We start from the raw sequence: 27167 nt of genomic DNA, 5'->3' as shown, positions 1-27167 counted from the left end.
AGCAGCCGAGGGCTGCAAACATGTATACAAGAAAAATAAAGACATAGAATGTCAATAACGTTTGTTTTAGTTAAAAAGCTTGAAGAGTTATCACATTAAAAATCCTAAGGCATTACTTTTCAGCACGTCCTCGTATTAAACACTTCTCGTAAAAGAGCACACAGGTGTAGTTTTGGAGCTCTGTGGATAGTGTAAACTGGTCTGTGGCAGCCATGTGACTCTCCATGGCTGACGTAAGTCGTAGTAGTGCATTAGTGTGTGCGTGCTAATTGGTTCTACGGAATCAGCGCAGTAAGGTAGGCCATTGTAGAGCTATCGTATAGGGATGCGACAATCGTGAAAGACGTTGCCCGATTTGTGGACAGTCCAACATGTATACATGTATTGTTCTAATAAAACCCCCTGTCATTCCAAGCACGTGTGTCAATTTTTACCTCTCTATCTACATTATTCCGTGGTTTATTAAGTATTCAAATTTATACTGACTTTTTGATCACCCGGTACAAGTATTATTCAAAAACCAACGGAAATTTTTTAATTTCACATGATTTATTAACCATATTAGCGTGATTTTTTCGTTGTTGTGTTGATAAACATGCATGAAAAATATCTGTACTACCCATTACTTACTTGTAATACTTTATTGCATATTATTTTTAAAATGATGTCATTTTGCTCTCAGCTGTATTTTACAAATGCAATGTCTGCATTACGCCTTTTTCAAGCAATTACAAAACATAATACAACGTAATGAGAACAATATAAAGTGGGATTAACAGTGGGTACAATTAATTTTGTAGTTTGTTTACATTCATATACTTAAAAGATTTTGGCATACAGGTTTACCTTAGGCAGAGATAACAACGCAATATGCACATCATTTTGTCTAAAGTGTGATATGTGCATACTTGCAGATGCATCAGCCAGTCGTGATGGATACATTCATTCGAAACTGCAGTACATAAAATAGAATATTGACTAATATCGCTGTCTAGTTGTTCTTTGATGTGCTTACAGTGATCTCTGCACTTCCTGCATGTAGACGTCTGATCTCGAAGCAGGAAACTTCAGCGTATCCGCCATGTTGTAGTTAGGCAAAAATAATTCAGTCCATCTGTGTGCATAAAGAATTCTTTACTTATTTCTGTCTTTGAACTTTATATCAACATGTGATGTATTCGGGTGATGTTGGAGCAGAATCGAAAAGTATTTTCGTTTTGCGTTCTCCTGACGTTTCGTAGAAGCCATCTGGTAATTAGGCAAAAAATGAAAAACGAGCAACTTTGGCCGACACGTTCAGGCAGCTGAAGTTCATTTTACTATAATAACGGAACAAAGTGCAGAAAAGTTTTAGAAACATTAAATATTGCTTTTGGCGAGTCTTCTATAAGTAAAATAAGGCCGTGAAGGTGACGAGCGCCTTCGACACCCCAACACACCATCAGTCGATTAAATCGTGAAAAAACTGAAAGAAATTATTGTGAACTATCATCGAAACACAATCAGAGAAGCCACTGATGATGTTGACAATCAATGTCTCATGCCATGAAATCTTTTTCGGATGTTATGGGTATGAGCTATACGACTGCAAAATTTGTTCCAAAACTGTTAAATTTCGAAGAAAGTCAGCGGCTAATGCGTCGCATTGGAGTTGCTAGATGAAGTCCACCATGATGCAGAACTGTTAAACGTCCCAGAACAGCTGATGAAATATGGGTTTGGCGGATACTAAGGTGAAACTAAGGCTCAGTCGCCTCAATGGAAGCATTCTGGAAAAGCTAGACAAGTGCGTTCAAAAGTTGTTCAATTTTAGCGGCATAGTGCACTGAGAAAGCACTGCATACAAATCCAACGCTCCTTGCGTGGATCAGTCCGAAAAAACTGCTCGGATTTATGGGGAAACAATTCATGGCTTTTGCAGCACGATAATGCACCTGCTCACACTTCGTTACGTGTTCCTGAATTTTTGACAAAAACATGAGATTTGCCCTCCTCTGTGCTAAAGTGTATCTAAGCAACAACCGCTTCCTCCCCCATCATTCACCGATTGAGCAAGCGATTTGTGTCTAATACAATGACGATGATGACGAAAAGTTGAGCTTACCTTCATCGTCGTAATTTGAATTCCGTCGTATATTCACACATCAAAAAAAGTTTTGCATCACCCCGGTTCCCCGAACTCCTGAAGATAGACTTTGGCTGTGGATATTGTATCACAGACGCAGTCCCCTTGACTGTTCAGAGATGTCACTAAACCCGCCCAAAGATGTAAATAACCATGCATGAGCAGCGTCTATTAGACCGAGGGGATCCGACAGCCGATCAGTTCCAGTCATTCCACCAGGAAGGAGGTACACGGCTCGTATTGTCTGTAGTTCAAGCATGCCCAGACGGTCAATACGCGGTTCGATCGCGTCTGCATTGTTACTTTTCGTCAGGAAGGGCTCTCAACAAGGGAAGTGTCCAGGCGTCTCGGAGTGAACCAAAGCGATGATGTTCGGACATGGAGGAGATACAGAGAGACAGAAACTGTCGATGACATTCCTCGCTCAGGCCGCCCAAGGGCTACTGCTGTAGTGGATGACCGCTACCTACGGCTTATGGCTCGGAGGAACCCTGACAGCAACGCCACCATGTTGAATATTGTTTTTCGAGCAGTCACAGGACGTCGTGTTACGACTCAAACTGTTCGCAATAGGCTCCATGACGCGCAACTACACTCCCGAAGTCCATGGCGAGGTCCATCTTTGCAACCACGACACCATGCAACGCTGTACAGATGGGCCCATCAACATGCCGAATGGACCGCTCAGGATTGACATCACACTCTCTTCACCGATGAGTGTCGCATTTGCCTTCAACAAGACAATCGTCGGAGACGTGTTTGAAGGCAACCCGGTCCGACTGAACGCCTTAAACACACTGTCCAGCGAGTGCAGCAAGGTGGAGGTTCCCTGCTGTTTTGGGGTGACATTATGTGGGGCCGACGTACGCCACTGGTGGACATGGAAGGCATAGTAACGGCGGTACGATACGTGAATGCCATCCTCCGACCGATAGTGCAACCATATCGGTAGCATGTTGGCGAGGCATTCGGTTTCATGGACGACAATTCGCGCCTGCATCGTGCAAATCTTATGGATGTCTTCCTTCACGATAACGGCGTCACTAGACTAGAGTGGCCATCATGTTCTCCGGACATGAACCCTAACGAACATGCCTGGCCGGCCGGAGTGGCCGTGCGGTTCTAGGCGCTACAGTCTGGAGCCGCGCGACCGCTACGGTCGCAGGTTCGAATCCTGCCTTGGGCATGGATGTGTGTGATGTCCTTAGGTTAGTTAGGTTTAAGTAGTTGTAAGTTCTAGGCGACTGATGACCTCAGAAGATAAGTCGCATAGTGCTCAGAGCCATTTGAACATGCCTGGGATGGATTGAAAAGGGCTGTTTATGGACGAAGTGGCCCGCCAACCGCTCTGAGGGATCTACGCCGAATCGCCGTTGAAGAGTGGGACAATCTGGACCAACAGTGCCTTGATCAACTTGTGGATAGTATGCCAAGACGAATACAGGAATGCATCAATGCAAGACGGCGTGGTACTGGGGTATTAGAGGTACCAATGTGTACAGCAATCTGGACCACCACCTCTGAATGTCTCATTGTATGGTGGTACAACATGCAATGTATGATTTTCATGAACAATAAAAAGGGCGAAAATGATGTTTATGTTGATCACTACTCCAATTTTCTGTTCAGGTTCCAGACCTTTCGGAACCTAGCCGATGCAAAACCTTTTTTTTTTATGTGTGTATATATACAGGTTGGTTATAACTAAACTTTCGTTACTTGAGCCAGTGTAGACGGAAAACAATTTACCATATGGGTTCCCAATATTCCAGACATGATGTTCAAACTGTACGCTGCAGGGTTTGCGTTATTAGTAGCGTTATTTGACGTTAGACGCTGGTAGCAGTACGGTGATGTAGGGCTGAAAGACAAGCATCAATATGCGTTACAGCTTCAGACAGTCAGCTTGGACGAGGTGAGCAGGGCTTTACTCGTAAAGCTGTTCTATCAAAACAACGGCAATAGTACTACTGCTCTTCGCGAACATTAAAGGGTGTGGAGGGTGGGAATGTTACATCGCTACAAAATCATCGTAACGATTACCGCTCTACATTTTATTCAAAGGAACTCGTAATTTGTAGGTTATGGTCAATTAATTACAATTTTTCGATATCCAATGGTATGTTACGCACCAAATTAAGTACAAAATGTCCTGTTTTACACTGAAGCGCCAAAGAAACTGGTATAGGCATGCGTATTGAAATACAGAGAGATGTAGACAGGTAGAATACGGCGCTGTGGTCGGCAACGCCTATATAAGACAACAAGTGTCTGGCACAGTTGTTAGATCGGTTACTGCTGCTACAATGGCTCGTTATCAAGATTTAAGTGAATTTGAACGTGGAGTTATAGTCGGCGAAAGAGAGATGGGACACCGCATCTCCGAGGTAGTGATGAAGTGGGGATTTTCTCGTGTGGCCATTTCACGATTGTACCATGATTATCAGTAATCCGGTAAAACATCAAATCTCAGATATCACTGCGACCGGAAAGAGATCCTGTAGGAACGGGACCAACGACGACTGAGGAGAATCGTTCATCGTGATAGAAGTGCAACCCTTCCGCGAATTGCTACAGATTTCAATGCTGGACCATCAACAGTTGTCAGCATGCGAACCATTTAAAGAAACATCATCGATATGGGCTTTCGGAAACGAAGGCCCACTTGTATGCCCTTGATGACTGCACGACACAAAGCCTTACGCCTCACCTGGGTCCGTCAATACCGACATTGGACTGTTGATTACTGGGAACATGTTGCCTGGTCGAACGAGTGTCGTTTCAAATTCTACCGAACAGATGGACGTGTACGGATATGGAGACAAGCTCATGAATCCATGGACCCCGCATCTCAGCAGGGGACTGTTCAAGTTGGTGGAGGCTCTGCAGTGGTGTGGGACGTGTGCAGTTAAAGTGATGTGGGACCCCTGATACGTCTAGATACAACTCTGACAGGTGACACGTAATTAAGCATCCTGTCTGATCACCTGCATCCATTCATGTCCATTGTGTATTCCGACGGACGTGGGTAATTCCAGCAGGACAATTCGTCTCTCCACAGATCCAGAATTACTGCAGAGTGGCTCCAGGAACAGAGTTTTAAAAACTTCCGCAGGTCACCAAACCCCGAAGACATGAACGTTATTGAGCATATCTGGGATGCCTTGCTACGTGCTGTTTACAAGAGATCTCCAGCCTGTCATACTCTTACGGATTTATGGACATCCCTGCAGGATTAACGGTGGCAGTCCCTCCACCACTACTTCAGACATTAGTCGAGTCCATGCCACGCCGTGTTGTGGCACGTCTGCTTGCTCGCGGAGGCCGTACACCATATTAGGTAGGTGTGCACGTTTCTTTGGCTCTTCAGTGTATACCCTACTGCAATCGTTAATATTACGAGAGTTTAGTAATACGGAGAGTTTAGGAATACGAAGACGTCCCCTTTCCGCATCGCGGTTGAAGAACATGATTCGGAAGTTCAAATTAACTGGTAGTTTCGAAATTGCTCAGAGGAGAGACCGAATTTTAATTGCGACACAGATTGTTGAAGAAGTTACTGTTGCAGCGGCTGAGAATGCTGGACGCAATGAGCGATGTTAAAGCGGAGCACGAGGTGTGTGAAGACAGCTGAACATTCCATGGGCCACCGTTCGAAAAGTACTGCCTCCAATTGTGAAACGGTATCCCTACAGACTTCAAGACTATCGTGTATGCAGATGGACGTCACACTGAGCAACGTTAGTAACCTGTAACGTAAACATAGTATGCAATTACAAATGTTACCCTCTCATGAGTAAATTAAAATGTGTTTCTCTCAATGCTTATTTGTCTTCAGCAAATGGTTCCACAAAGTTTCATTATCCTACGATCACTCGTTTTTCATGGGTGACCTTTCAAGCGGCGAACTTTAATTGTAACGACCGTGTGTTTGGGAGACTTATTTCAAGCGGTTAGTGTTCACTGAGGTGTTCTATTGACGCGTTATGGATGGCTTGAATAAAATTTATGGGCAGCCAATTCAACGAAATTTGTTATGAGCACTTGTCAACAAATATCCGTTACAATAAAGCACCGCTCTTAAATGTAGCGGGGCTATGAATATGATACTGAGTTAAACGAAGATTTAAGTATGGTAGAAAGCACCAGAGTCAGATAATGTCCTGCTTGGATTATATTTTGTCACGCGACGAAATAACTGCCGCTATCTTTGCACGAAAACACTGCAATGAAGTATTGTAATTCATGGATATTTATTTCGGCGGAAAAACATTCTTAACCTTGTATCTCGAGTAAATTTGAGTTGTAGCTTAGCTCGTTTTCCACTTACGTGATTAGTATTAATATCGATTGCTACAGCTGCGAAGAGAACCGCACGTAAATTCTTTAATGTTTTAACAGTACTTGAACAGCAAAAGATATTGAGTCCTGTAACTTTCTTTAATCCGTCTGTGAGGAAGAAAACTGCAACCAGCTATAGCACCTACTGTTTTTGAATAAAAAAATATTCTTTCTTTACTGTCTTCAGGCAAAGGTGCATAATCGGTTGGCAGCGGCAATATCTTGTATGCGTTTTTATACTAGAATGCAAAAGAGTCAAAGGTTATTTTGTGGTTTACAAACGCTTTTGTTCTACGTTACGCGGAAGATCGTTGAGAAAGCAACAAAATCATTTATATTAAAGATAAAATGTAGAAATTTGTAGAATGTGTCATCTGATGGTGGCCCAAAGCACGAAATTAGTTACAGAGAAATATTCGTTGATTCAAGAATAGTACGGCTGGCTACAGTTTCACCCACTCGTTGACATTTCTGAGGACAACTGCGGCATTCCCAAGCCGTCATAGATAAAATAACTTCTTCAGTCTGTTTCTGTTGCTATCAGTGTCATTTTTACTCCTTAGTTAAGGACCCTTGATTTAAGATGATTTTTTTAAATTTTAATTTATTGGCTTTCTGAGCATGCCCATACAGCAATCTCAACACTGTAAATGTTGTCCTACACTTTGTTTTGACAGGTCAGAGTATACATTAGTTTAGTCGTATCCCGGTACGAAGTTACAGAGGCTTAACAAAGGACAGATACCGACATAAAACAAAGTGTACATCCACAATACACTGAAACGAGCAATGAAAACGAAATTGCAAAACAGGATACAAAGGGGTAGTATGCTATAAAAATCTTACTGGTAACAGAATAAGAGCTGATAAATCTCTGTTGGCACACATTTGGGTTATTTCCATTTCAGTCCATATTAATGACTACGTATGGAAATTAGCAACATGATGTTCTTTCAAAAGCTGTGGGGAGAGAATTGAATATTTGTGCAGGTGTATAAATACCATCTTGACAGAACGTAAGAGCAGAATACAAGAACCAGATCTAGGTATAACAACCATACGAATAGATGGAGCAGTATTCAAACACATACATATAAGGGGATATAGATACATATATTAATAAGCTAAGCGTTCCATATCCTGTTGAGTAACACGTGGGAATATAATCAGTTGATTGAGCTTCGGTCTTGCCCTGGCATTCTAATTATCAAGAGCATTGGACTGGCAGATGAATTTGTTAATCTTGCTGTTTAATACACGTCCAAGCGTGTCAATAATAGTTTTCATTTACATCTTCATTTGTACACCGAAAAGAAGATAGGAGTTAGTTCTTCCCTCGTCTTCCCCCCCTCCCTCCTCACCCCCGCCCCTTAACGCCACAACCATCACCCACGAATGGTGCGTGGGAGAATGACCTTTGATTTTAGCATTGAGTCCTTTATGCGATATCTCAAGAGTATATAAGTGAGATAGGACCCTTTGAAGAGAGTCTACCTTCGATAAATGATCTAAGGTTTCCGAGAGGTGATGAACTCCTGGGCCTAGCAAGCTCCTGTCTCCTGTCTCGTGTGGGGGAGATGTCATCGACACGCCGAACGAACTCAAGTTGAAACGTGAAAGCTCACGCCAGTACTTGTCGCATGCCTATCAGTAAGTGAGTGAGTTCGAACAGTATAGGACGATCAGGGCTTGTCACTACGTGCATTTTCCACTCCTACTCCACCATAATGGTGATTTGTATGTGGATCCAGTGGATGAGACAGGGCTGAATACTGGACCACGCAATGTAGTCCGGCCTCAGGATGGCTGTCGGCTTGTCAACATCGCCGAAACTGCCCATAAAGCTCCCACACAAAGCCAGATCGACACGCGGGTACTACGAAAGGTGTTGTAAGGGTACCCTTACTAAAAATCGATATTATCAGCTTATTTCCCTTGTTACAATATTGCTGATATGCTGCAAGGTTCTAGGCGTTACAGGTTTGGCACCAACAGCGGAGAATCCCAAGTAGAGTGCGTGCGCTTTCGAGACTATGGCTTAAGGCATGCCGTGGCTATTGGTCAAGGGTGACGGTCGGGCTGTGACCCAGAAGCGCCGAAAAAAAATTTAATTTTGAAGCATAATATATCTCAAAGCGGTAACGAGAAGTACTCGTATTTTAGTCGTTAAAATATTTGAAGATTCATAGAAAGTAATTTTTGTGAAACTAATTGTAACTTAAATATCGATTGACGCTACAAGTTTACTGTTGCGTGTTTGCAAGGTGTATGTGGTGTCATATATGCTGCAACATGAAGGAAATGGAGCCTTTGACCACTGGGGGCAGCGCTATAGGTTGTCCCAAAGTCGTAACACAACACATACGGGGTGACATTTATCTAACTACATGAAATAAAGTCGTCATAGTTTCTGAATGGTTTGCGATAGGATGTTTAAACTGCACGGTTGGCCGCGGGGCATGATGGGAATTAATAAGCGCAAACATACATGATTTAGCGACGAAGGCCACTTTCATTTGGATGGGTTCGTCAATAAGCATAATTGACGCATTTGGGGGACTGAGAATCCGCATTTCGCGATCGAGAAGTCTCTTCACCCTCAACAGGTGACTGTGTGGTGTGCAGTGTCCAGTCACGGAATAATCGGTGCGATATTCCTTGATGGCACGGTGACTACCGAACGGTACGTGAAGGTTTTGAAAGGAGATTTCATCCTCGTTATCCAAAGAGATCCTGATGTCGACAAGATGTGGTTCATGCAAGACGGAGCTCGACCCCATCGAAGCAGAAGCGTATTTGATGTCCTGGAGGAGCACTTTAAGGGCCGCATTCTGGCTCTGGGGTACCCAGAGGCCACTGGCATGGGCCTCGATTGGCCGCAATAGTCTCCGCATCTGAACACATGTGACAGTTTTTTGTGGGGCTATATTAAAGACAAGTTGTACAGAAATAAACCCAAAACCATTGCTGAACCGAAAACAGCCATTCAGGAGGTCGCCGACAGCATCGATGTTGCGACGCTCCAGCGGGTCATGCAGCATTTCGCTATTCGTGTGCGCCACATCATCGCCAATGATGGCAGGCATATCGAACATGACTTAACCTAAATCAGAATATCTGTAGTGACGTTTACATGTTGAATAAAGTATGTGAACGTGGTAGTTTGTAACTAACGTTTTTTTCATATAATTCAGTAATTACATGTATATTTACATAAATCCACCTGTGATGTAAGTTTAATCCTCTGAATCGCGTAAATGGAAACAAAATAAGTTGTGACGGGTCACAGATAACTTGTTGTTTCAGTCGTTATCAAAACAGCCACTGTAAATGGTAACCTAAAATGTTCGCAATTAAAATTAACTGGTAATGATGGTGAGTTACGAAGAGTGTGAAGATCGCAGACAAATACGTATATGTATGCCAGCCACTGGTGGCACATGGTAAGCTAACTTCTACGTAGGTGACTGAGTATAGAAATTGGATATCAGAAGAAGTCTTCAGTAGTTTCGAGTGAAGTAAACAAGTAACTGAAGTGTTCTTAGCGCGAACTAGATGAAATTAACTAATTTATATAGTCGAGCAGGATGGATGATTTGGAGTGAGAGACAGTGACAAGAGTGCATAAATTTGTTACATAAGGGAGAAAGGACAGCCGGTGGTCTAGTGGTCACTGGCACGGTAGCTCAGCGTGTTCGGTCAGAGGGTTAGCTGCCCTCTGTAATAAAAAAAACTGAGTTAATCGATCAACAACGAACTTAAACGGATGTCTTACGACGTCCGCCCCGAGCAGATGTATTTTTGTTCAGGTATCACGAGAAACTGTGGGTCCCCTTCTCCTGGCAGGATTTCTGGGGGGCACTGAAGCCACCATAGTGGTGTCCAATTAAAGACTTACACCTTAATATTATTGTTATTCTTATTCCTACTATTACCTTCACAAGTGAAATAATAAACTGTGTTCTGGGCTATCTCGTGGGAAGTTGACATTATGAGAACCGTGGCTGTCGTAAAATTATACCTAATAAAAAGTGTTAAATCTGAATGACTTTTGTCACTGCGGAACTTAGTAGATAAAGTTTTGTATAAGGAAGCCATGTCCGAAAATGTACCGTTGGATTGCAAAATACGTTTGAAGATCGGTTCACTTCCAAGCCTCCCGCTTCAAGTCACGCACACAGCGAAGCAATGACATGTGTGCACTCACTACAGGAGCTGCTCCTCGTGACGACCATGCTGTTCGTTGCACGAAATGTATCTGCGGCGCATGATTTCACACACACAGTCCAAAAACACGTGCGCGTCCGTGGAACACCGCAGTCACCCCTCCCTAGCTGGGAGCGTACCAGTTCCTGGCACTCATTCTTATAGTCGGACGAAAATGGTATTTGAGGGGTTGCGGAAAGTGTTCTCGATACGTTGTGCAGCTCTTACATTACGTTCGGTGCCGAAAAGGCGGAGGTTTTAATGTGGTCCGATCTTCAAGCTTATTTTACACTGAAGAGTCAAAGAAACTGGCACACTTGTCTAATATCGTGCAGGACCCCGCGAGCACGCAGAAGTACCGCAACCCTACGTGACATGGGCTCGACTAATGTGTGAAGTAGTAGAACTGACACCGTGAATCCTGCAGGGTTATCCATAAATGCTTAAGAGTACGTGGCGATGGAAATCTCTTCTGAACAGCACGTTGCAATACATCCCAGATATGCTCAATAACGTTCAAGTCTGGCGAGTTTGGTGGCCGGCGGATGTGTTTTAAAACTCACAAGAGTGTTCCTGGAGCCACTCTGTAGCAATTCTGGACGTGTGGAGAGTCGAATTGTCCTGCTGGAATTACCCACGTCCGCCAGAATACACAATGGACATGAGTTGTATCTAGACGTATCAGGGGTACCATGTCGCACCAACTGCACACGCCCCACACCATTACGGAGCCTCCACCAGCTTGAACAGTCCCCTGCTGACATGCAGGGTCCATGGATTCACGAGGTCGTCTCCGCATCCGTATACGTCCATCCGCTCGGTAGAATTTGAAACGAGACTCGTCCAACCAGGCAAAATGTTTCCAGTCATCAACAGTCCATTGTCGGTATTGACGGAGCCAGGAGAGGCATAAGGCTTTGTGCCGTGCAGTCAACAAGGGTACACGAGTGGGCCTTCGGCTCCGAAAGCCCATATCGATGATGTTTCGTTGAATCGTTCGGACGCTGACACTTGTTGATGGCCCAGCATTGAAATCTGCAGCAGTTTGCGAAAGGATTGCATGTCCGTCACGTTCAACGATTGTCTTCAGTCGTCGTTGGTCCCATTCTTGCAGGTCTTTTTCCGGCCGCAGCGATGTTTTACCGGATTCCTGAAATTCACGGTTCACTCGTGAAGTTGCCGTACGGAAAAATCCCCACTTCATCGCCACTTCGGAGATGCTGTGTCCCATCGCTCGTGCGCCGTCTGTAACACCATGTTCAAACTCACTGAAATCATGATAACCTGCCATTGTAGCATCAGTAACCGATCTAACAACTGCGCCACACATTTGTTGTCTTATATAAGCGTTGCCGACTACAGTGCCGTCTTCTGCATGTTTATATATCTCTGTATTTGAATACAAGTTTCTTTGGCGCTTCCCTGTATATCGACACAGGACATTTCCAGACATGGGGTTTTCATCAATACTTTATGTACAACCCTTAGAAGCCTGTAATAGTAATTGTGAAACGCACTGCATTTTCCTGTAAGTATAGGATGCAGAGGACATATGGTTTTAGACACACGGTTCGTTGGAACAGCTGCCTGTTTATCCGATGTATCGAACCCATTACCCTAGTCCGATTGCCACGAAGCTGAGTGAGCATTATTATTCTAAAATATATAAAGTAGGTTCACAGTTTACAGCAGTATGCGTTGGCGGTTCGACACCTTCTGCTGCTGGACGCCAATGACAAGCATGACGTAACTTCAATAGGAGAATGACAGACATCTCACTCTGTATGCAGAACATAAATGATATTACCTAGGCAAAGTATCAGAACATAATGGTAATAATTAGAAAAATACTTGTACAGAGTGGATAAAATAAAACTGGCCCGGAAAATACACTACTGGCCATTCAAACTGCTACTCCACGAACATGACGTGCTACAGACGAGAAATTTGACCGACAGGAAGAAGATGCTGTGATATGCAATTGATTAGCTTTTCAGAGCATTCACACAAGGTTGGCGCCGGTGGCGACACTTACAACGTGCTGATATGAGGAACCGATTTCCAACCGATTTCTCATACACAAACAGCAGTTGACCGGCGTTGCCTAGTAAAACGTTGTTGTGATGCCTCGTGTAAGGAGGAGAAATGCGTACCATCACGTTTCCGACTTTGTTAAAGATCGGATTGTAGCCTATCGCGATTGCGGTTTATCGTATCTCGACTTTGCTGCTCGCGTTGGTCGAGATCCAACGACTGTTAGCAGAATATGGAATCGGTGGGTTCAGGAGGGTAATACGGAACGCCGTGCAGGATCCCAACGGCCTCGAATCACCAGCAGTCGAGATGAGAGGCATCTTATCCGCATGGCTGTAACGGATCGTGCAGCCACGTCTCGATCCCTTAGTCAACAGATGGGGACGCTTGCAAGACAACAGCCATCTGCACGAACAGTTCGACGACGTCTGCAGCAGCATGGACTATCAGCTCGGAGACCACGGCTGCGGTTACCTTTGACGCTGCATCACAGACAGCAGCGCCTGCGATGGTGTATTCAGCGACGAACCTGGGTGCACGAATGGCAAAACGTCAATTTTTCGGATGAATCCAGGTTCTGTTTACAGCATCATGATGGTCGCATCCGTGTTTGGCGACATCGCGGTGAACGCACATTGGAAGCGTTTATTCGCCATCGCCATACTGGCGTATCACCCGGCGTGATGGTATGGGGTGCCATTGGTTACACGTCTCGGTCACCTCTTGTTCGCATTGACGCCACTTTGGACAGTGGACGTTACATTTCAGATGTGTTACGACCCGTGGCTCTATCCTTCATTCGATCCCTGCGAAACCCTACATTTCAGCAGGATAATGCACGACCGCATGTTGCAGGTCCTGTACGGGCTTTTCTGGATACAGAAAATATTCGACTGCTGCCCTGGCCAGCGTATTCTCCAGATCTTTCACCAATTGAAAACGTCTGGTCAATGGTGGCCGAGCAACTGGCTCGTCACAATACGCCAGTCACTAGTCTTGATGAACTGTGGTATCGTGTTAAAGCTGCATGGGCAACTGTACCTGTACACGCTATCCAAGCTCTGTTTGACTCAATGCCCAGGCGTGTGAAGGCCGTTAATACGGCCAGAGGTGGTTGTTCTGTGTACTGATTTCTCAGAATCTATGCACCCAAATTGCGTGAAAATGTAATCACATCACAGTTCTAGTATAATATATTTGTCCAATGAATACCCGTTTATCATCTTCATTTCTTCTTGGTGTAGCAATTTTAATGGCCCGTAGTGTATTTCTTGCATCTTAAAACAGGCAACCCAACTTACGTAGTCCACAAGTGGGGCAACTGATGTAAGTTGGGATGCCTACCTTAAGGTGTGTGAAATATTTTCGGGGCCACTCTGTATAACGATTATATAGACTCAGTTGTTTACGTGTGTAGCATGCCGCAACTATTATTTTCGTAGCGTGCTGTTTAGTGTAGTCTGTGTGCCGGCACTGCGAGCTGCTCGTGCGTAAGGAGGGCTGCTTGTGTTGCGCAGGAGGGCGAACTGGACGGAGAGGAGGCGAAGGACCTGCTGCAGCAGGAGTCGGGCCAGCAGCCGCAGGCGGACGGCGCCGGGGGTGGCGAGGGAGACACCCCGCGCAGGCCCAAGCTGCTGCCCAACCCCTTCGCCAAGAAGAAGGTCAGTGCGCACGCTGCCCTCCTTACGGAGGTGCGACAAACGCTTCCTCTTCCACATATAGCTCTATAGCCTACTGCGTGTCGTACACGTGTGTCCGTAAGTAACAATGTGTGCAATAAAAGATTCCATGACAACGTTGTGACACAGTGCTAAGGAGACAACGTTCAGTTCTGGTCATTAGAAATGCGACACGATTCCAGTTTTCATCCCAGGTTTATTCTGAGGCTGAAGAGTATGATTTTTACACTTATGGGTTACCGGCCTTATCGCATAACCCCCCAAATTGGAACACAAGGCTTTGTCTGATTGTTTTGCTCCCCTAGAAAATCTCACTTCACCACGCCTGAAGAGAAAGACGAGAATTCAGCCTAAAAACAAACCTATCATTTATCGACTACGAAGAGAGAATTTGAGCGCATCCACAAAAAAAGCCCCAGTCAATAATTGAGGAAAGAGGTTTCCCCAGACACTTGACAGAACTATGCTCAGCTCTACATAAAAACATCGAAACAAGAACAAACACTGGTAAAAAGCTGACAGCATAAATAGAGACAGACAAGGTAATTATTGCAGGTGTAGCTTGTTATCTACACTGTTCAACATCTGCGTAATTATACAGGACAGTGAGGGTAAAATACAAATGGCAGCAAATACACACATCAAAAAAAGTTTTGCATCACCCCAGTTCCCCCAACTCCTGAAGACAGACGTTGACTGTGGATATTGTATCACAGACACAGTTCCTTTGACTGTTCAGATGTCACTAAACGCGCTCAAAGATATAAAGAATCATGCATGAGCAGCGCCTATTAGACGGAGGAGGTCCGACAGCCGATCAGTTCCGGTCATTCCACCAGGATGGACGTACACGGCTCGTGTTGTCTGTCGTTCACCCATGCCTAAACGATTAATATCGCGGTTCGATTGCGTCCGCATTGTTATTTTGTGCCAGAAGGGCTCTCAGCAAGGGAAGTGTCCAGGCATCTCAGAGTGAACCAAAGCGATGTTGTTCGGACATGGAGGAGATACAGAGAGACAGGAACTGTCGATGACATGCCTCGCTCAGGCCGCCCAAGGGCTACTGCTGTAGTGGATGACCGCTACCTACGGCTTATGGCTCGGAGGAACTCTGACAGCAACGCCACCATGTTGAATATTGTTTTTCGTGCAGTCACAGGACGTCGTGTTACGACTCAAACTGTTCGCAATAGGCTCCATGACGCGCAACTTCACTCCCGAAGTCCATGGCGAGGTCCATCTTTGCAACCACGACACCATGCAACGCTGTACAGATGGGCCCATCAACATGTCGAATGGACCACTCAGGATTGGCATCACGTTCCCTGCACCGATGATTGTCGCATAAGCCTTCAACCAGATAATCGTCGGAGACGTGTTTGGAGGCCACCCGGTCAAGCCCCACGCCTTAGAAACACTGTCCAGCGAGTGCAGCAAGATGGAGGTTCCCTGCTGTTTTGGGGTGGCATTATGTGGGGCCGAAGTACGCCGCTGGTGGTCATGGAAGGCGCAATAACGTCAGTACGATACGTGAATGCCATCTTCCTACCGATAGTGCAACCATATCGGTAGCATATTGACGAAGCATTCGTCTTCATGGACAATTCGCGCCTCCATCGCGCACATCTTATGAATGTCTTCCTTCACGATAACGGCGTCACTCGACTAGAGTGGCCAGCATATTCTCCAGACATGAACTCCATCAAACATGCCTGGGATACATTGAAAACAGCTGTTTATGGACGACGTTACCAACCAACCACTCTGAGGGATCTATGCCAAATCGCCGTTGAGGAGTGGGACAGTCTGAACCAACAGTGCCTTGATGAACTTGGGGATAGTACGCCACGATGAATGCAGGCATGCATCAATGTAAGAGGACGTGCTACTGGGTATTAGAGGTACCGGTGTGTACAGCAATCTGGACCACCACCTCTGAAGGTCTCGCTGTATGGTGGTTCAACATGCAATGTGTGGTCTTCATGAGCAATAAAAAGGGCGCAAATGATGTTTATGTTGATCTCTATTCCAACTTTCAGTACAGGTTCCGTACCTCTAGGAACCTAGGTGATGCAAAACGTGTTTTGATGTGTGTAGAGTAATCAATATAAGCCTAAATTATAACCTGTATATATCAAAAGCTATAATCAAAACAACTGCTTTGTTTAGAAAAATGTCCTCTGAGGAGCAAGGTAATAATCCGTAACATAGTAACAGAAGTGTCTCCAATTTCCAGCATCTAGGACGTGACATAACTTTTGAATAAGAGAAAGACAGAAGTAAGAAAATTAATACCGGTACCTCCAACATATATGTTGTACTACAAGAACAACATTGAAGGTTAAAACAAGAAGGGAAAGACAAATCAAATTTAATAGCCATGACACTACTACACTATATGAAGCAGAAGTCGTACATCAAGATCAAAAGACCTAAGACAGCTCGAAACATCAGAAATATAGTTCCTCAGAATAGTAAAATGCTGCACAATACAATATGAAATAAGAAATGAAAAAATAGGGGACTAAATGGGAGTACAGGCATTAAGTGAAGATGTAATCGAGCTAAAGCAGGATTGGAAACAGTATGCGCTGCGTATGTCATCTCAGAGAATCTCTCCAGAAGCGATGGAATACACCCCTATTGGAAGAAGAACTGATGGAAGGCTGAGGAAGAGATGATGAGGTCGGAACAGGCCTTAATGCCTAATCCTGGGCTACCAAAAGAAGGAGAAAAATGCAACTCCAGGACGGGTAACAAACACGAAACGTTAATTTCTATGCGGATGCAATGAAATTGGAAGGATAACTTATTAAATTTGTGGATGAGTTTGGTATATACAGTGTGCGAAATTTGGTGCATAGATTTGCCACTTCTGGTAGCAATAACCCGGACAAAGCGTTAGTCGCCCTTTAAGAAGGACGCTGGTTGCTTTGGAGATGACGTAGAACTGATATTCAATGGTCGTGTGACTCTCCACCGCTAACGTATGGCAATGATGTGGTGTGTATGTGCATCAGAAGTATGGCATCAGCGCAGTAAGGTGGGTCCAGGTGGACACGTGTCAGAATGATACACAGGAGGTACCATGTTTGGACGTGCCGGTCACCACAAGTTAATCAAGTTGTCCGATTTGTCGGTGCATCAACGCGAATTGACCAACGTTTCAACAAGGCATTGTGTGCCACTAGCAACCATGTAACGTGGCGAAAGAACAACTGCCATAATAAGACACTAACCGACAGGAAGCGGGGACTAGCGTCAAGCCATGTCAGTGACAATTGGTTTAAAATCCGTTTGGAATTGTTGCTTTCAGTGATTGCAAGTCAGTCTCAACCATCTTCCGAGCGAACATTGGGAAGGGAACTGCGTGCAAAGGACATTATAAGCCGGGTATGTGGCACTAAACTGTTGCTCAGAGCGGGAAATAAAGTGGCACGTCTTCAGTGGAGCATGCACAACAGTAGCTGAGTGAAGGCGTGTAGTGTGATCCGTGGAACTGCGATTTTTCATCTGTTCACGTGATGCCAGGCATGGAGAGCACGAAGTCGCAGTGTATTCAGGCCGAAGGTGGTTCTGTTACTTTTTTTTGTGTTTTCCGTACCATGACTTGGGCCCATTCACCAAGATGTTCAGTTCACCGTTCTCAGTGGCCAAGTATTGCCCTTTAGTCTGCATCTTCTCCCATCTTCCAGGATTACAATAGCCATATTCCCTGGGCTACTGGTGGACGTTGCTGGTTTGATAATCGCACGGACACCCTATTGCTCCCCGACTCCTCCTCAAAACCACCCACCTTGATCTCATTGAAACTACAGGGTGTGACATAAAAACGGGCCAATTTTGATGCCGTGAAATAGGCCGAACATTATACGGTAAAACATTTTCAGTCACAACAACGAAACCGTAGGGTACTGCCATTTCACGTACTGTTACAATGTTTCGAAAATGATGTCTTGTAGGTGGCCACCATTGTTATGTTGACACGCAGACCATCTGCGGTGTGAATCGTCCACTGCAAGTTCAAGCACATGTGTAGGAATGTTTCTGATTTCTTCACGAATGGTTTCTTTCAGTTTCACAATATTGTGCGAATACATCTTACATGCACTGTCCGATACGTCGGCAGATCTGGGAGGTTGCAAAAGTCCGCATTCCTTGAAATGTTGTGGTTACCAAACACTCTGCGCACTGCTGCCACTGAAATTTCAAGACAATGAGACACAGCACCATCTTGCTGAAACCATTTCTCGTTTGCAGGAAACTATTCATGTTCAGGTGCGACGAATGTGTCAACCGCGGCAGCATACACTGAGATGCCACTGCGATTGCTCGTCATGTTCATCCAGAAGAAAGAATGGGCTGATTATGCCCAATGAAAAGCCAACTCACCACACTGGGACTCTCTCAGTGTGTAAGATGCGTTGATGGAGTTCGTGAGGATTATCATCTCACCAGTAACGGCAGTTTCGTTTGTTGAGATAACCATAGAGATGGAAATGTGCCTCGTCACTCATCCATAGAATATTTATGAAGCCTTCATAGTTCATAATTTTAGTGAACAGTTCAACAGGCAAGAGTCCTTCGCTTTTCATGATCACTTTCATTTAACTGTTGTATAAACTTATCTTGTACGGTTGCAACTGTAAATCATTGAGTAAAATTCTGTGCAAACTACTTCTGGGCATTCCCCCTACTGCCGCAATTTGTCTGACGCGACGATCAGGGCTCTCGGTTATAACATTTTACATCTCCTCTATTCGTTCCTCTGAGCGGCACCTTCCTGGCTTTTCTGGTGATTTCTGTTTAAGTTCACTCCCGGTTGCTTCAAAGTTTTTCGCCCATGACCTGACTGCATGTGCCGACGGTAAGAGTTCATTCCGTCTAAGGTTGAAATGACTACGGTATTCCAGTCTATCAGCAGCAACACAGTCAGTGTTTTTATGAAACCAACACAGCATGCTGAGGCCCTCCCAACTTTCCATCACAGCAAATGGCGTACCTACCTGAAACATAATAACAGAGATTCAGTGTTGCAGGTCTACCTCTGCCAGGCACTTAAATGTGATTTGCAGAGTATTCATGTAGACGTAGATGTACCATTACACTTTTAGGGACTCATTAAAACAGCCAGTTATTTTGTACACCCTATAGCTAACTGGAAGTTTCGGTAGAACCTAGCAATCAACATTTCCGCAATTTGGTAGCTGTAAGGCAGGGGTAGTCAACATTTCTTTAACTGCCACCCACATCTGCATCTCTGTTAACAGTAAAATTTTCTAACCGCCCAGTGCTTTCTCAGTAACAGTGAATCATAAAGTAGGTCAGTAACTTTATCTTACAAAGTTTCTGAAGTAGAGTTGCAGCAAGTTCAAGCTATAAGAATAATTAGTTACCAAATATTTTAGGCGAAAATTTTGTGATGTCCCAGTGGAAATGTGTTTAAAACCCCCACCGCCTACTGCCCATCAAGAAAGCTGGAACGCTAGTGGGCGTTAGGGACCAAGTTGGCTACCACTGCTCTAAGGAATCTGTTCATCAGTGAGTAGTTTCAGCTAGATATGGAATGCTTGAAGAAACCTGTGGGCTCTCTTCCTCGCCGAATGGAGGACATCATCAATGTTAGTGGCGGCGTTATACGATGTTAGTGTGATGTCTCCTGGGGCTGACTATTTTTTTTCCGCTGCCTGTTTTGTACATTGCTGGTGTTCTGTCATTCGAATAAAATTAAATTTAACCTTCACCTTAACCGGCAAAAGTAATGTTGCAGTTCGAGAGATTGTATCCGTTTATACTGGGTTGTCTCATGAGTTCGTTCATTTTGCTCGAGCGATCCATCCACAGCGCCAGAAAACCACCAGTCGTGTCCCCCCTTGCCCCCCCCCCCCCAGAGGGTAAAACAGTTGCCTCATCGCCCCTACGACGCAGAAGTCGACCACCTGACGCATCATTGGATGTCAGTGTGTGTGTGTGTGTGTGTGTGTGTGTGTGGCGTTGGATGGAACACCGTGACTGTGAGATTAAAAGCTATGCAAAACAAGAAGGAGCATTTCCGACGTTTTATGCTATTTCACTATAGTAAGGGAAAATCCGCCTCACAAAGCCAGAAGATTTGTGCTGTGTACAATGACAATGCACTGACGGCTCGAGTATGTCAAAGGCGGTTTAGTCGATTTCCAGCTGGGCTGGACGACCAGCGGTTGTGGACGTGGAACAGCTTAATGACATGATTGTCAACAATACACGAATGAAAACGTGGATGTTGGCATTGGAACTCAATGTCGCTCGTGTTACTGTAGCCAGGAACTTGAAGAAGCTGTATTACGTAAATATTCACGATGTATGGGTTCCTTAAATGAACTAAGTGATCGGTTCGTGTCCATCTGGAACTCCTTATTGAGACGCCATCAGAATGCTCCTTTTGTGGAACGGCTGGTGATTGGACATGAGAAGTGGATCGTGTACAACAACTCCCGGAAGAGTAAATCACGGTGCAAGGTACGGTAGCCACCACTATCTGTTCTTATACCAGCTTTGCATCAGAGAAAGGTTGTGCTATGCCTCTGGTGGGATTGCAAAGGCGTCCTGTATCACGAACTTCTTTCGAAAGAGACTATCACTTCCGAGACATACTCTTCACAATGGGATCGTCTCAAGGCAGCCATCGACGAGATACGACTAGATTTGGGATACGTTGTCGTCTTTGGTTCGTTGATTGATTTGGGGGAGGGGACCAAACAGCCGGTCCCATCGGATTAGGGAAGGCTGGGGAAGACAGTCGGCCATGACCTTTCAAAGGAACCATCCCGGTATTTGCCTGGAGTGATTTAGGAAAATCACGGAAAACACAAATCAGGATGGCCGGATGCGCGTTTGAACCGTCGTCCTTCCGAATGCAAGTCCATTGTGCTAACGATTGCGCCACCTCGCTCGATTGTCGCCTTTCACCACGACAGCGCCAGACCACATACCTCTATGGTGACCCTTCAAAAGCTGCGTTCAAAAACCTGAAAACACCCACATTTTGGAAGAATGGTATTTTGTCGTAGCTGTGCTGTGGGGAGGTGTGTTCTCAGGCTTTCTTTGTGCTTGCAGTGTAAAGTAAAACGAACGAACTTATGAGACAAGCCTATATATTCTGTAGTGTCCAGCTGTGTGACCGTTGATTTGTCAGGTGAGTAACATATGATGACTGTGTTGAATTTTAAATTTCAATAATTTGTACTTGGTTGGGCTGTTACGAGAGCGCAAATTAGCTTTTTTCGGGAGCTGGTGCGTAACGCCATTGAACAGGCACAGGAGTCGCCGGCCCAGGAAGCAGCCGAAGGCGAGAACGGAGAGGGTGGCGGCAGGAGCAAGCGGCCGAGCCTGCTGGGCGCCATCCAGCTGCCGCTCGTCTCCATCCGCCCCCGCAAGCACAGGCCGCAGGTACCGCGCACGGCGCACGACAGCTGTCTGCCCTTTGTGCGCTTGCACACCTCGCGAGTCGCCTGCCAGCCTTCTTTGTTACGTCGCGATAAGCTGCAAGCTTGACATGCATTCGTCGTCAACCACTTGCTGCAAGCACGCTTCACCATTAGTTTGCGCAAGCATCACGAACGAAAGAGCTGCTTGAGGCTTAACCGATTATCGGTTATCCCAGCTTGTCAACGTGCTTGATCGTGTTGTAGCGATACGTGTGGGACGATACAATCCTCTCGTGCAGCTATTACAATTCATTAAGGAAGCTAGGCACTTGGATGTTGTGCGTCGGGGGGGAGTCGAAAACACTCCAGACTCTCAGAACTGACCTCCCAGAAGGCCAGAATATTGAAGCATGGGCAGGGGGGGGGGGATGAGGTGTGTAGGCGAGCCGTGGAGGGTGCGTTGAGGGCAACGGGGTGGCGGGGGAGTGGGCTGAGGGACGTCGCTCCCAGGGTATGTTTACAAAAGGCTTGACGCCATGTACTGTCTCGGCAAATAATTAGAGTAGTGTAAAAGTAAGAGTATGTAACAAAAGCCTGTGACCGCGCTATTGGCCTAACTGCAGGTAGACTGCAGCATTTCGTCTCTGCGGCACTATAAGAGAGGGTGGTGGACCCATCACCCCGACCGCCAATCATCCCTGGGCGGGTTTCCTGGCACTCTTGTGACAGCAGGCTGAGTGACCCTGGGTACGTCCTGGAGGAGGGGAGGGGGGGGGGGGTCATCAGTCTCATCGGATTAGGGAAGGACGGGGAAGGAAGTCGGTCGTGCCCTTTCAAAGGAACCATCCCGCCATTTTCCTGGAGCGATTTAGGGAAATCACGGAAAACCTAAATCAGGATGGCCGGACGCGGGATTGAACCGTCGTCCTCCCGAATGCGAGTCCAGTGTGCTAACTACTGCGCCACCTCGCTCGGTGGAGGGACTGGGACAGGGGATAATCCATCCCCCCCCCCCCCCCCCCCATCGGGCATTGAACCTAGAACTTCCAGGCCTGGAATTTACTGCTCTAGCCAACATTTAGAGTAATACACCAGTAACTAAAATTGAGGTTAAGAAGTGAAAAAAATTGTAGCTTCAGATGACAACAAAGATATGAAGTCAGTCGTCAGCTGCACAAGAAAACCTTTGATTTGTTTCATTTTACCGATTTCGACAGTTTAAACTGTCATCATCAGAAGTGGATAAGGCTCAAATTATTGGTAAGCCAACGTCAAAATAAAACCCGGGGAGGGGGGGGGGTAGTGTCTTTTGCTACATAATGAATAAAACAGAGTTAATCGCCAAAAATATATGATATGTGCGATGAAAGGCAAACAGTTAACTGTCAAATCTCACATCGTACGTAGTATGTGCGACGAAAGTCAACATACCATACTGATAGTTTGGTTGACACAAAATACACTTCAATATAAGCAGACAGTAAAAAGTAACAGCAAACGTAGCAGAATTGGAGTAGTGTAGGAGTGGACTCCCTCTCATTGGTTCTTGAGAAGAGTGCTGAAATAGCAGAAGTGCCACATTCCCAGGCTTCTCTCTCACTTCCCAGGGAGACGTAGTAAAGTTCACTTCTAGAGGAGACTTGGTGTCATTGACTCCTGGTATAGTCCAGGAGAAGAGAAGAATGCCGTTTCGGCAATACATTTATGTATCTGTGACAATAGTGAGATTTTTATGGATAGAATTACCATGAGTGATGTGTTAAAATCAGGAGAGAATTAGACTTAGTGCCGTTTGCATTGCTCTGTTGGTCGTTATATACAGGTATTAGCAATGCGGATGTACTAAACTTTAATGTTTGTAATCACATACTGTTCTGAGACGTTCGCACATTCGCCGACCAGGTCATAAAACGAATTGATTGTGACTGACATATTTTCAGTCAACTTCCTCTCAAGATGGACGGGAAGATTGTATCGCTACGCACGTATCCTTCGGTGTGTACCAACTAGGTGCTAGCTTCTATGACCAAACGTCGGTTGTAAGAAGCGGCCCTTATTCAAGTAGTCTTTACTGGGAAGTTTTTACATCAGCCCAAGACAGCCAAAAGTGGGTGTCGAGCATTTAATCGGAAGCACAACACGATAAGGGAAAGAGAACTGCTGTATACATCCGATTTTCATAGAGTTAAAAGTCAGTTAAGGTGGACGAAGATAGCATTAATAACAAGTTTGTCATTTAATAACCGATACATGCCCCGAGGTCCAAGTATATCTGCGTCTACATACATAGCAGGAGACTGTACAGTAAATGGCGGAGGTTATGAGGGTACTTTCTAATAGTACAGAAAGTTGCTTGTACGTATACCTCCACACGTTGGGGGCATCCAAATCGTTCTGCAGTCTGTCACAAATACTGGTTCTCTGAACTTCCTCAACAGAGTTCTGCCAAAAGACCGTCTTCTGTCCTCCAATGATTCCCATCTAACGAGATGTGACCAGATCATTTGACCTATAGGTTTCGACGAGTTTCGGCGTACTAGACCACTCGAAATTAACTCTCGTTTTCGAAAAATTAGAGACTTCAGAACACGCAGAATTGTTAGAGCAATCTGAAATTTTATGTTTGCTAAACATGTGTGCAGTTTCCAGAATAGATTTTCACCCTGCAGCGGAGTGTGCGATGATATGAAACTACCTGGCAGATTAAAACTGTGTGTCGGACCGAGACTCGAACTCGGGACCTTTGCCTTGCGAATCTCGGTCCGGCACACAATTTTAATCTGCCAGGAAGTTTCATGTGTACAGTTTAGTTTGTTGCTCAATAACAGAAGTCAGATGTCAACTTGACTTGAAAGTTTGTTTCAGCTGTTTTTAAAACAGTCATGTTGCACGTGTTTCGCTCAAACAGGTAAAATGGATTACCGTCACTTCATAAAATTTCTTGCTTTGGATGCTTTATCGCCAAGGAAGGCTAAATGTTGATTTCATATGACAGGCGATCTTCTCAGAGCATTCTCCGATGCATAACAAAAGCTTGTGCATTATAATGCTCAAGGTAAAACAATAACTGGTGAATACTTTGTAAGTCTTACGCACTAACTGGATAGAAATATGTGAGAAGAGACCTGGAATGCAATGAAGTGTCTGATCGAGCCCGCCGCCACATGTAGTGCGTTTTTAAATGACTATGTGACGGTTTGTCATAGAACGCTAAGAAATGCAGGATCTTAATAATTACGAAGTTTATTCTGATGGTGCACATATACTATCAAGAGATTTGCCTATTCACCAAGATACTGCTCACAAAGTTATTAATATTTTTTAGTCTTATGCAACGAACCGTCGAATATTCGTTTCACGACATGCTCTATGTGGCGACGACTTCGATCAGACAACGTATAGCCATATTTGCTGTAACTCTAAAGTGACCGTTTGTTAAATTTTGTAAATGGGGATTATAGAGACTGCTATCAGTCATTATTCATTGTTATCCTAATTAAATTATTTTATTTCTGCAACATGGTTCGAGGCATCATCAGGCACACATGGGAATACAAAAACATCAGATTAGGATTTCGTTGGTATCGATTTTAGCAGATGGACACAACAAATTAGACGAAAAATATTACGTAGCCAACTGATATCACAGTGTAAAGTACAGTACTCTACCTTGCGAATGCCTTCCGCATTTATGGTCGTCATTCCTCTCCTGTTTTGTGCACCTCGTATTATTCATTGATATATTATTTAGAGAAAATCGATCCAGGCAAAAGCCGGGATATTTCTTTTAAAGGAAAACAACTGATTTCCCTCGACAGTCCAAGCTTGCAGTGGTTTCCCAATGACCTAGTCATCGGCGGGATCTTAAACCCAAAACTGAATTTTCTTCCGTGATATTAACTCCGCATTCTGCCTTACGACTGTCTTCAGCTTTCTTGGCTATCACGTCTTGTGTTATGAATCCTTTGATATTGGCCCTTTTTCCTTTTAAGAGTTAATGACTTCAGTGTTAGCATATCAACCTTTTATCGTGACATTTGATGTATATTCTTTAGTAGCCTTCTATGTTTTTCTCGCATCGTCGTCGTAAGACCGTTACTGTTTTCTTTTTCTTTATTCCTTCGGCATTCGGATATTTCACATTTCCACTTACTGCTTGCAACAGTATTAGTGCACTGTTTTTTTTTTCAATGAATCTGCGTTATAATTCAGTTCTGCTATCCTTTTAACTTCAATTATCGTTGTCTTCCCCGTTTGGTGGCGTTCTCCTGTTAACTTCTTAGTTTTGAAAGCGTTTCCCCGTGCCGTTCAACGCGTAAACCCCTTGCTGCGAGTTCTTTTAAACAGTTTTTTTCTGCTCTTGTTTTATAAACATTTGCTGTCTTTATGCAGTTGCTTTTTTTGTCAAGGCTGAGGCGTGGTTCGCGCAGTTGCTTGTGCTTTTGACGGTTGCTCGTGCGTAGTTAAAAACTTCTCTTGTATCTGATATCAAGTGTTCTCTGCTTACAATTTTTCTATGTAGCGTCGTGTTCTACCCCTCCCAATTTAGCCTCGTTTGCATGCAGCCGGAAGTTGACTCCGCCCATTACAACTTAGGCCGCTGGTTCGCTGCAAGCGCGCTCGGATTTATAGTTACTTTCTATGTTACAGCGTAACTTCTCTTAGCAGTCGCATTTTTCGTTTTAAACCTAGTTGGGTTCTCCCTTACCTCTCGTGGCTGCATGCTGCTACTTTCTCTTACTCTTTCTCGTGAGTTGCAAGGGGGCTTCAACATTAAAAGATGTTCACCGGCGCTTGTTGAAGAACTCCGTGCTTGTTTCCAGCGTTAAGTTTGCTTTCCTCGTGCTTTTCGGAACGATGTGCGTCTTCGTCGGTGTTTGGTAGTTGCTTTCAGTAGTTCAGTAGTGTCAGGTTTCCAATGTTCGTTATGTTTTGATGATTTAAATGGAATTAACTGTTTTTACCGACGGTTTGAGTATTATAATCAGTCTCAGTGCACAAGAAGAAATTGTAAATAATTTGTTTACTGTTGACTGATTTTTCAGTATATTGTGTCTCTCTTAATTAGAAACAAAACTGAACAGTAATCAATAACGCACATGAAAGGATACGACTCCAACGATAGGTTTAAAGCTTGGGTAAGAGTTAATAAGTGAGGTGCAATTTTCGAAATTTAACGATGCGATTTTTGAGAAGAATTTAAATAAAAGACATTTTAGAGCTTCTTGGACAGTCCAGGCCACTCATTTTGCACTTGGTATTAGTAAATATATTGAAGAGAACAGCTCTGTGAATTTACTTATTTTACTTTCATTCAATGTCCGCCTCTGGAGCTTGAGTTGTCAGCGCGGCTGATTGCCGTACGGAAGACTCGGC

At 44.7% G+C, this 27167-nt stretch overlaps 1 protein-coding gene across 1 annotated transcript in view; it reads left to right on the top strand.

The window, feature by feature from the left end:
• LOC124788125 (neurotactin) overlaps nucleotides 1-27167 on the top strand; it is a 259302-nt gene that overhangs the window by 167380 nt on the left and 64755 nt on the right. The window contains exon 3 of the mRNA XM_047255260.1: nucleotides 14224-14367. Within this exon, the coding sequence (XP_047111216.1) occupies nucleotides 14224-14367 (144 nt within the window). The remainder of the gene's footprint in view (nucleotides 1-14223; nucleotides 14368-27167) is intronic.

This window comes from Schistocerca piceifrons, chromosome 3 (genome assembly GCF_021461385.2).
Source record: "Schistocerca piceifrons isolate TAMUIC-IGC-003096 chromosome 3, iqSchPice1.1, whole genome shotgun sequence".
Taxonomy (NCBI): domain Eukaryota; kingdom Metazoa; phylum Arthropoda; class Insecta; order Orthoptera; family Acrididae; genus Schistocerca; species Schistocerca piceifrons.
Note: the sequence above shows the minus strand (reverse complement) of the source record. Positions and strands in the feature narration are given on the sequence as shown.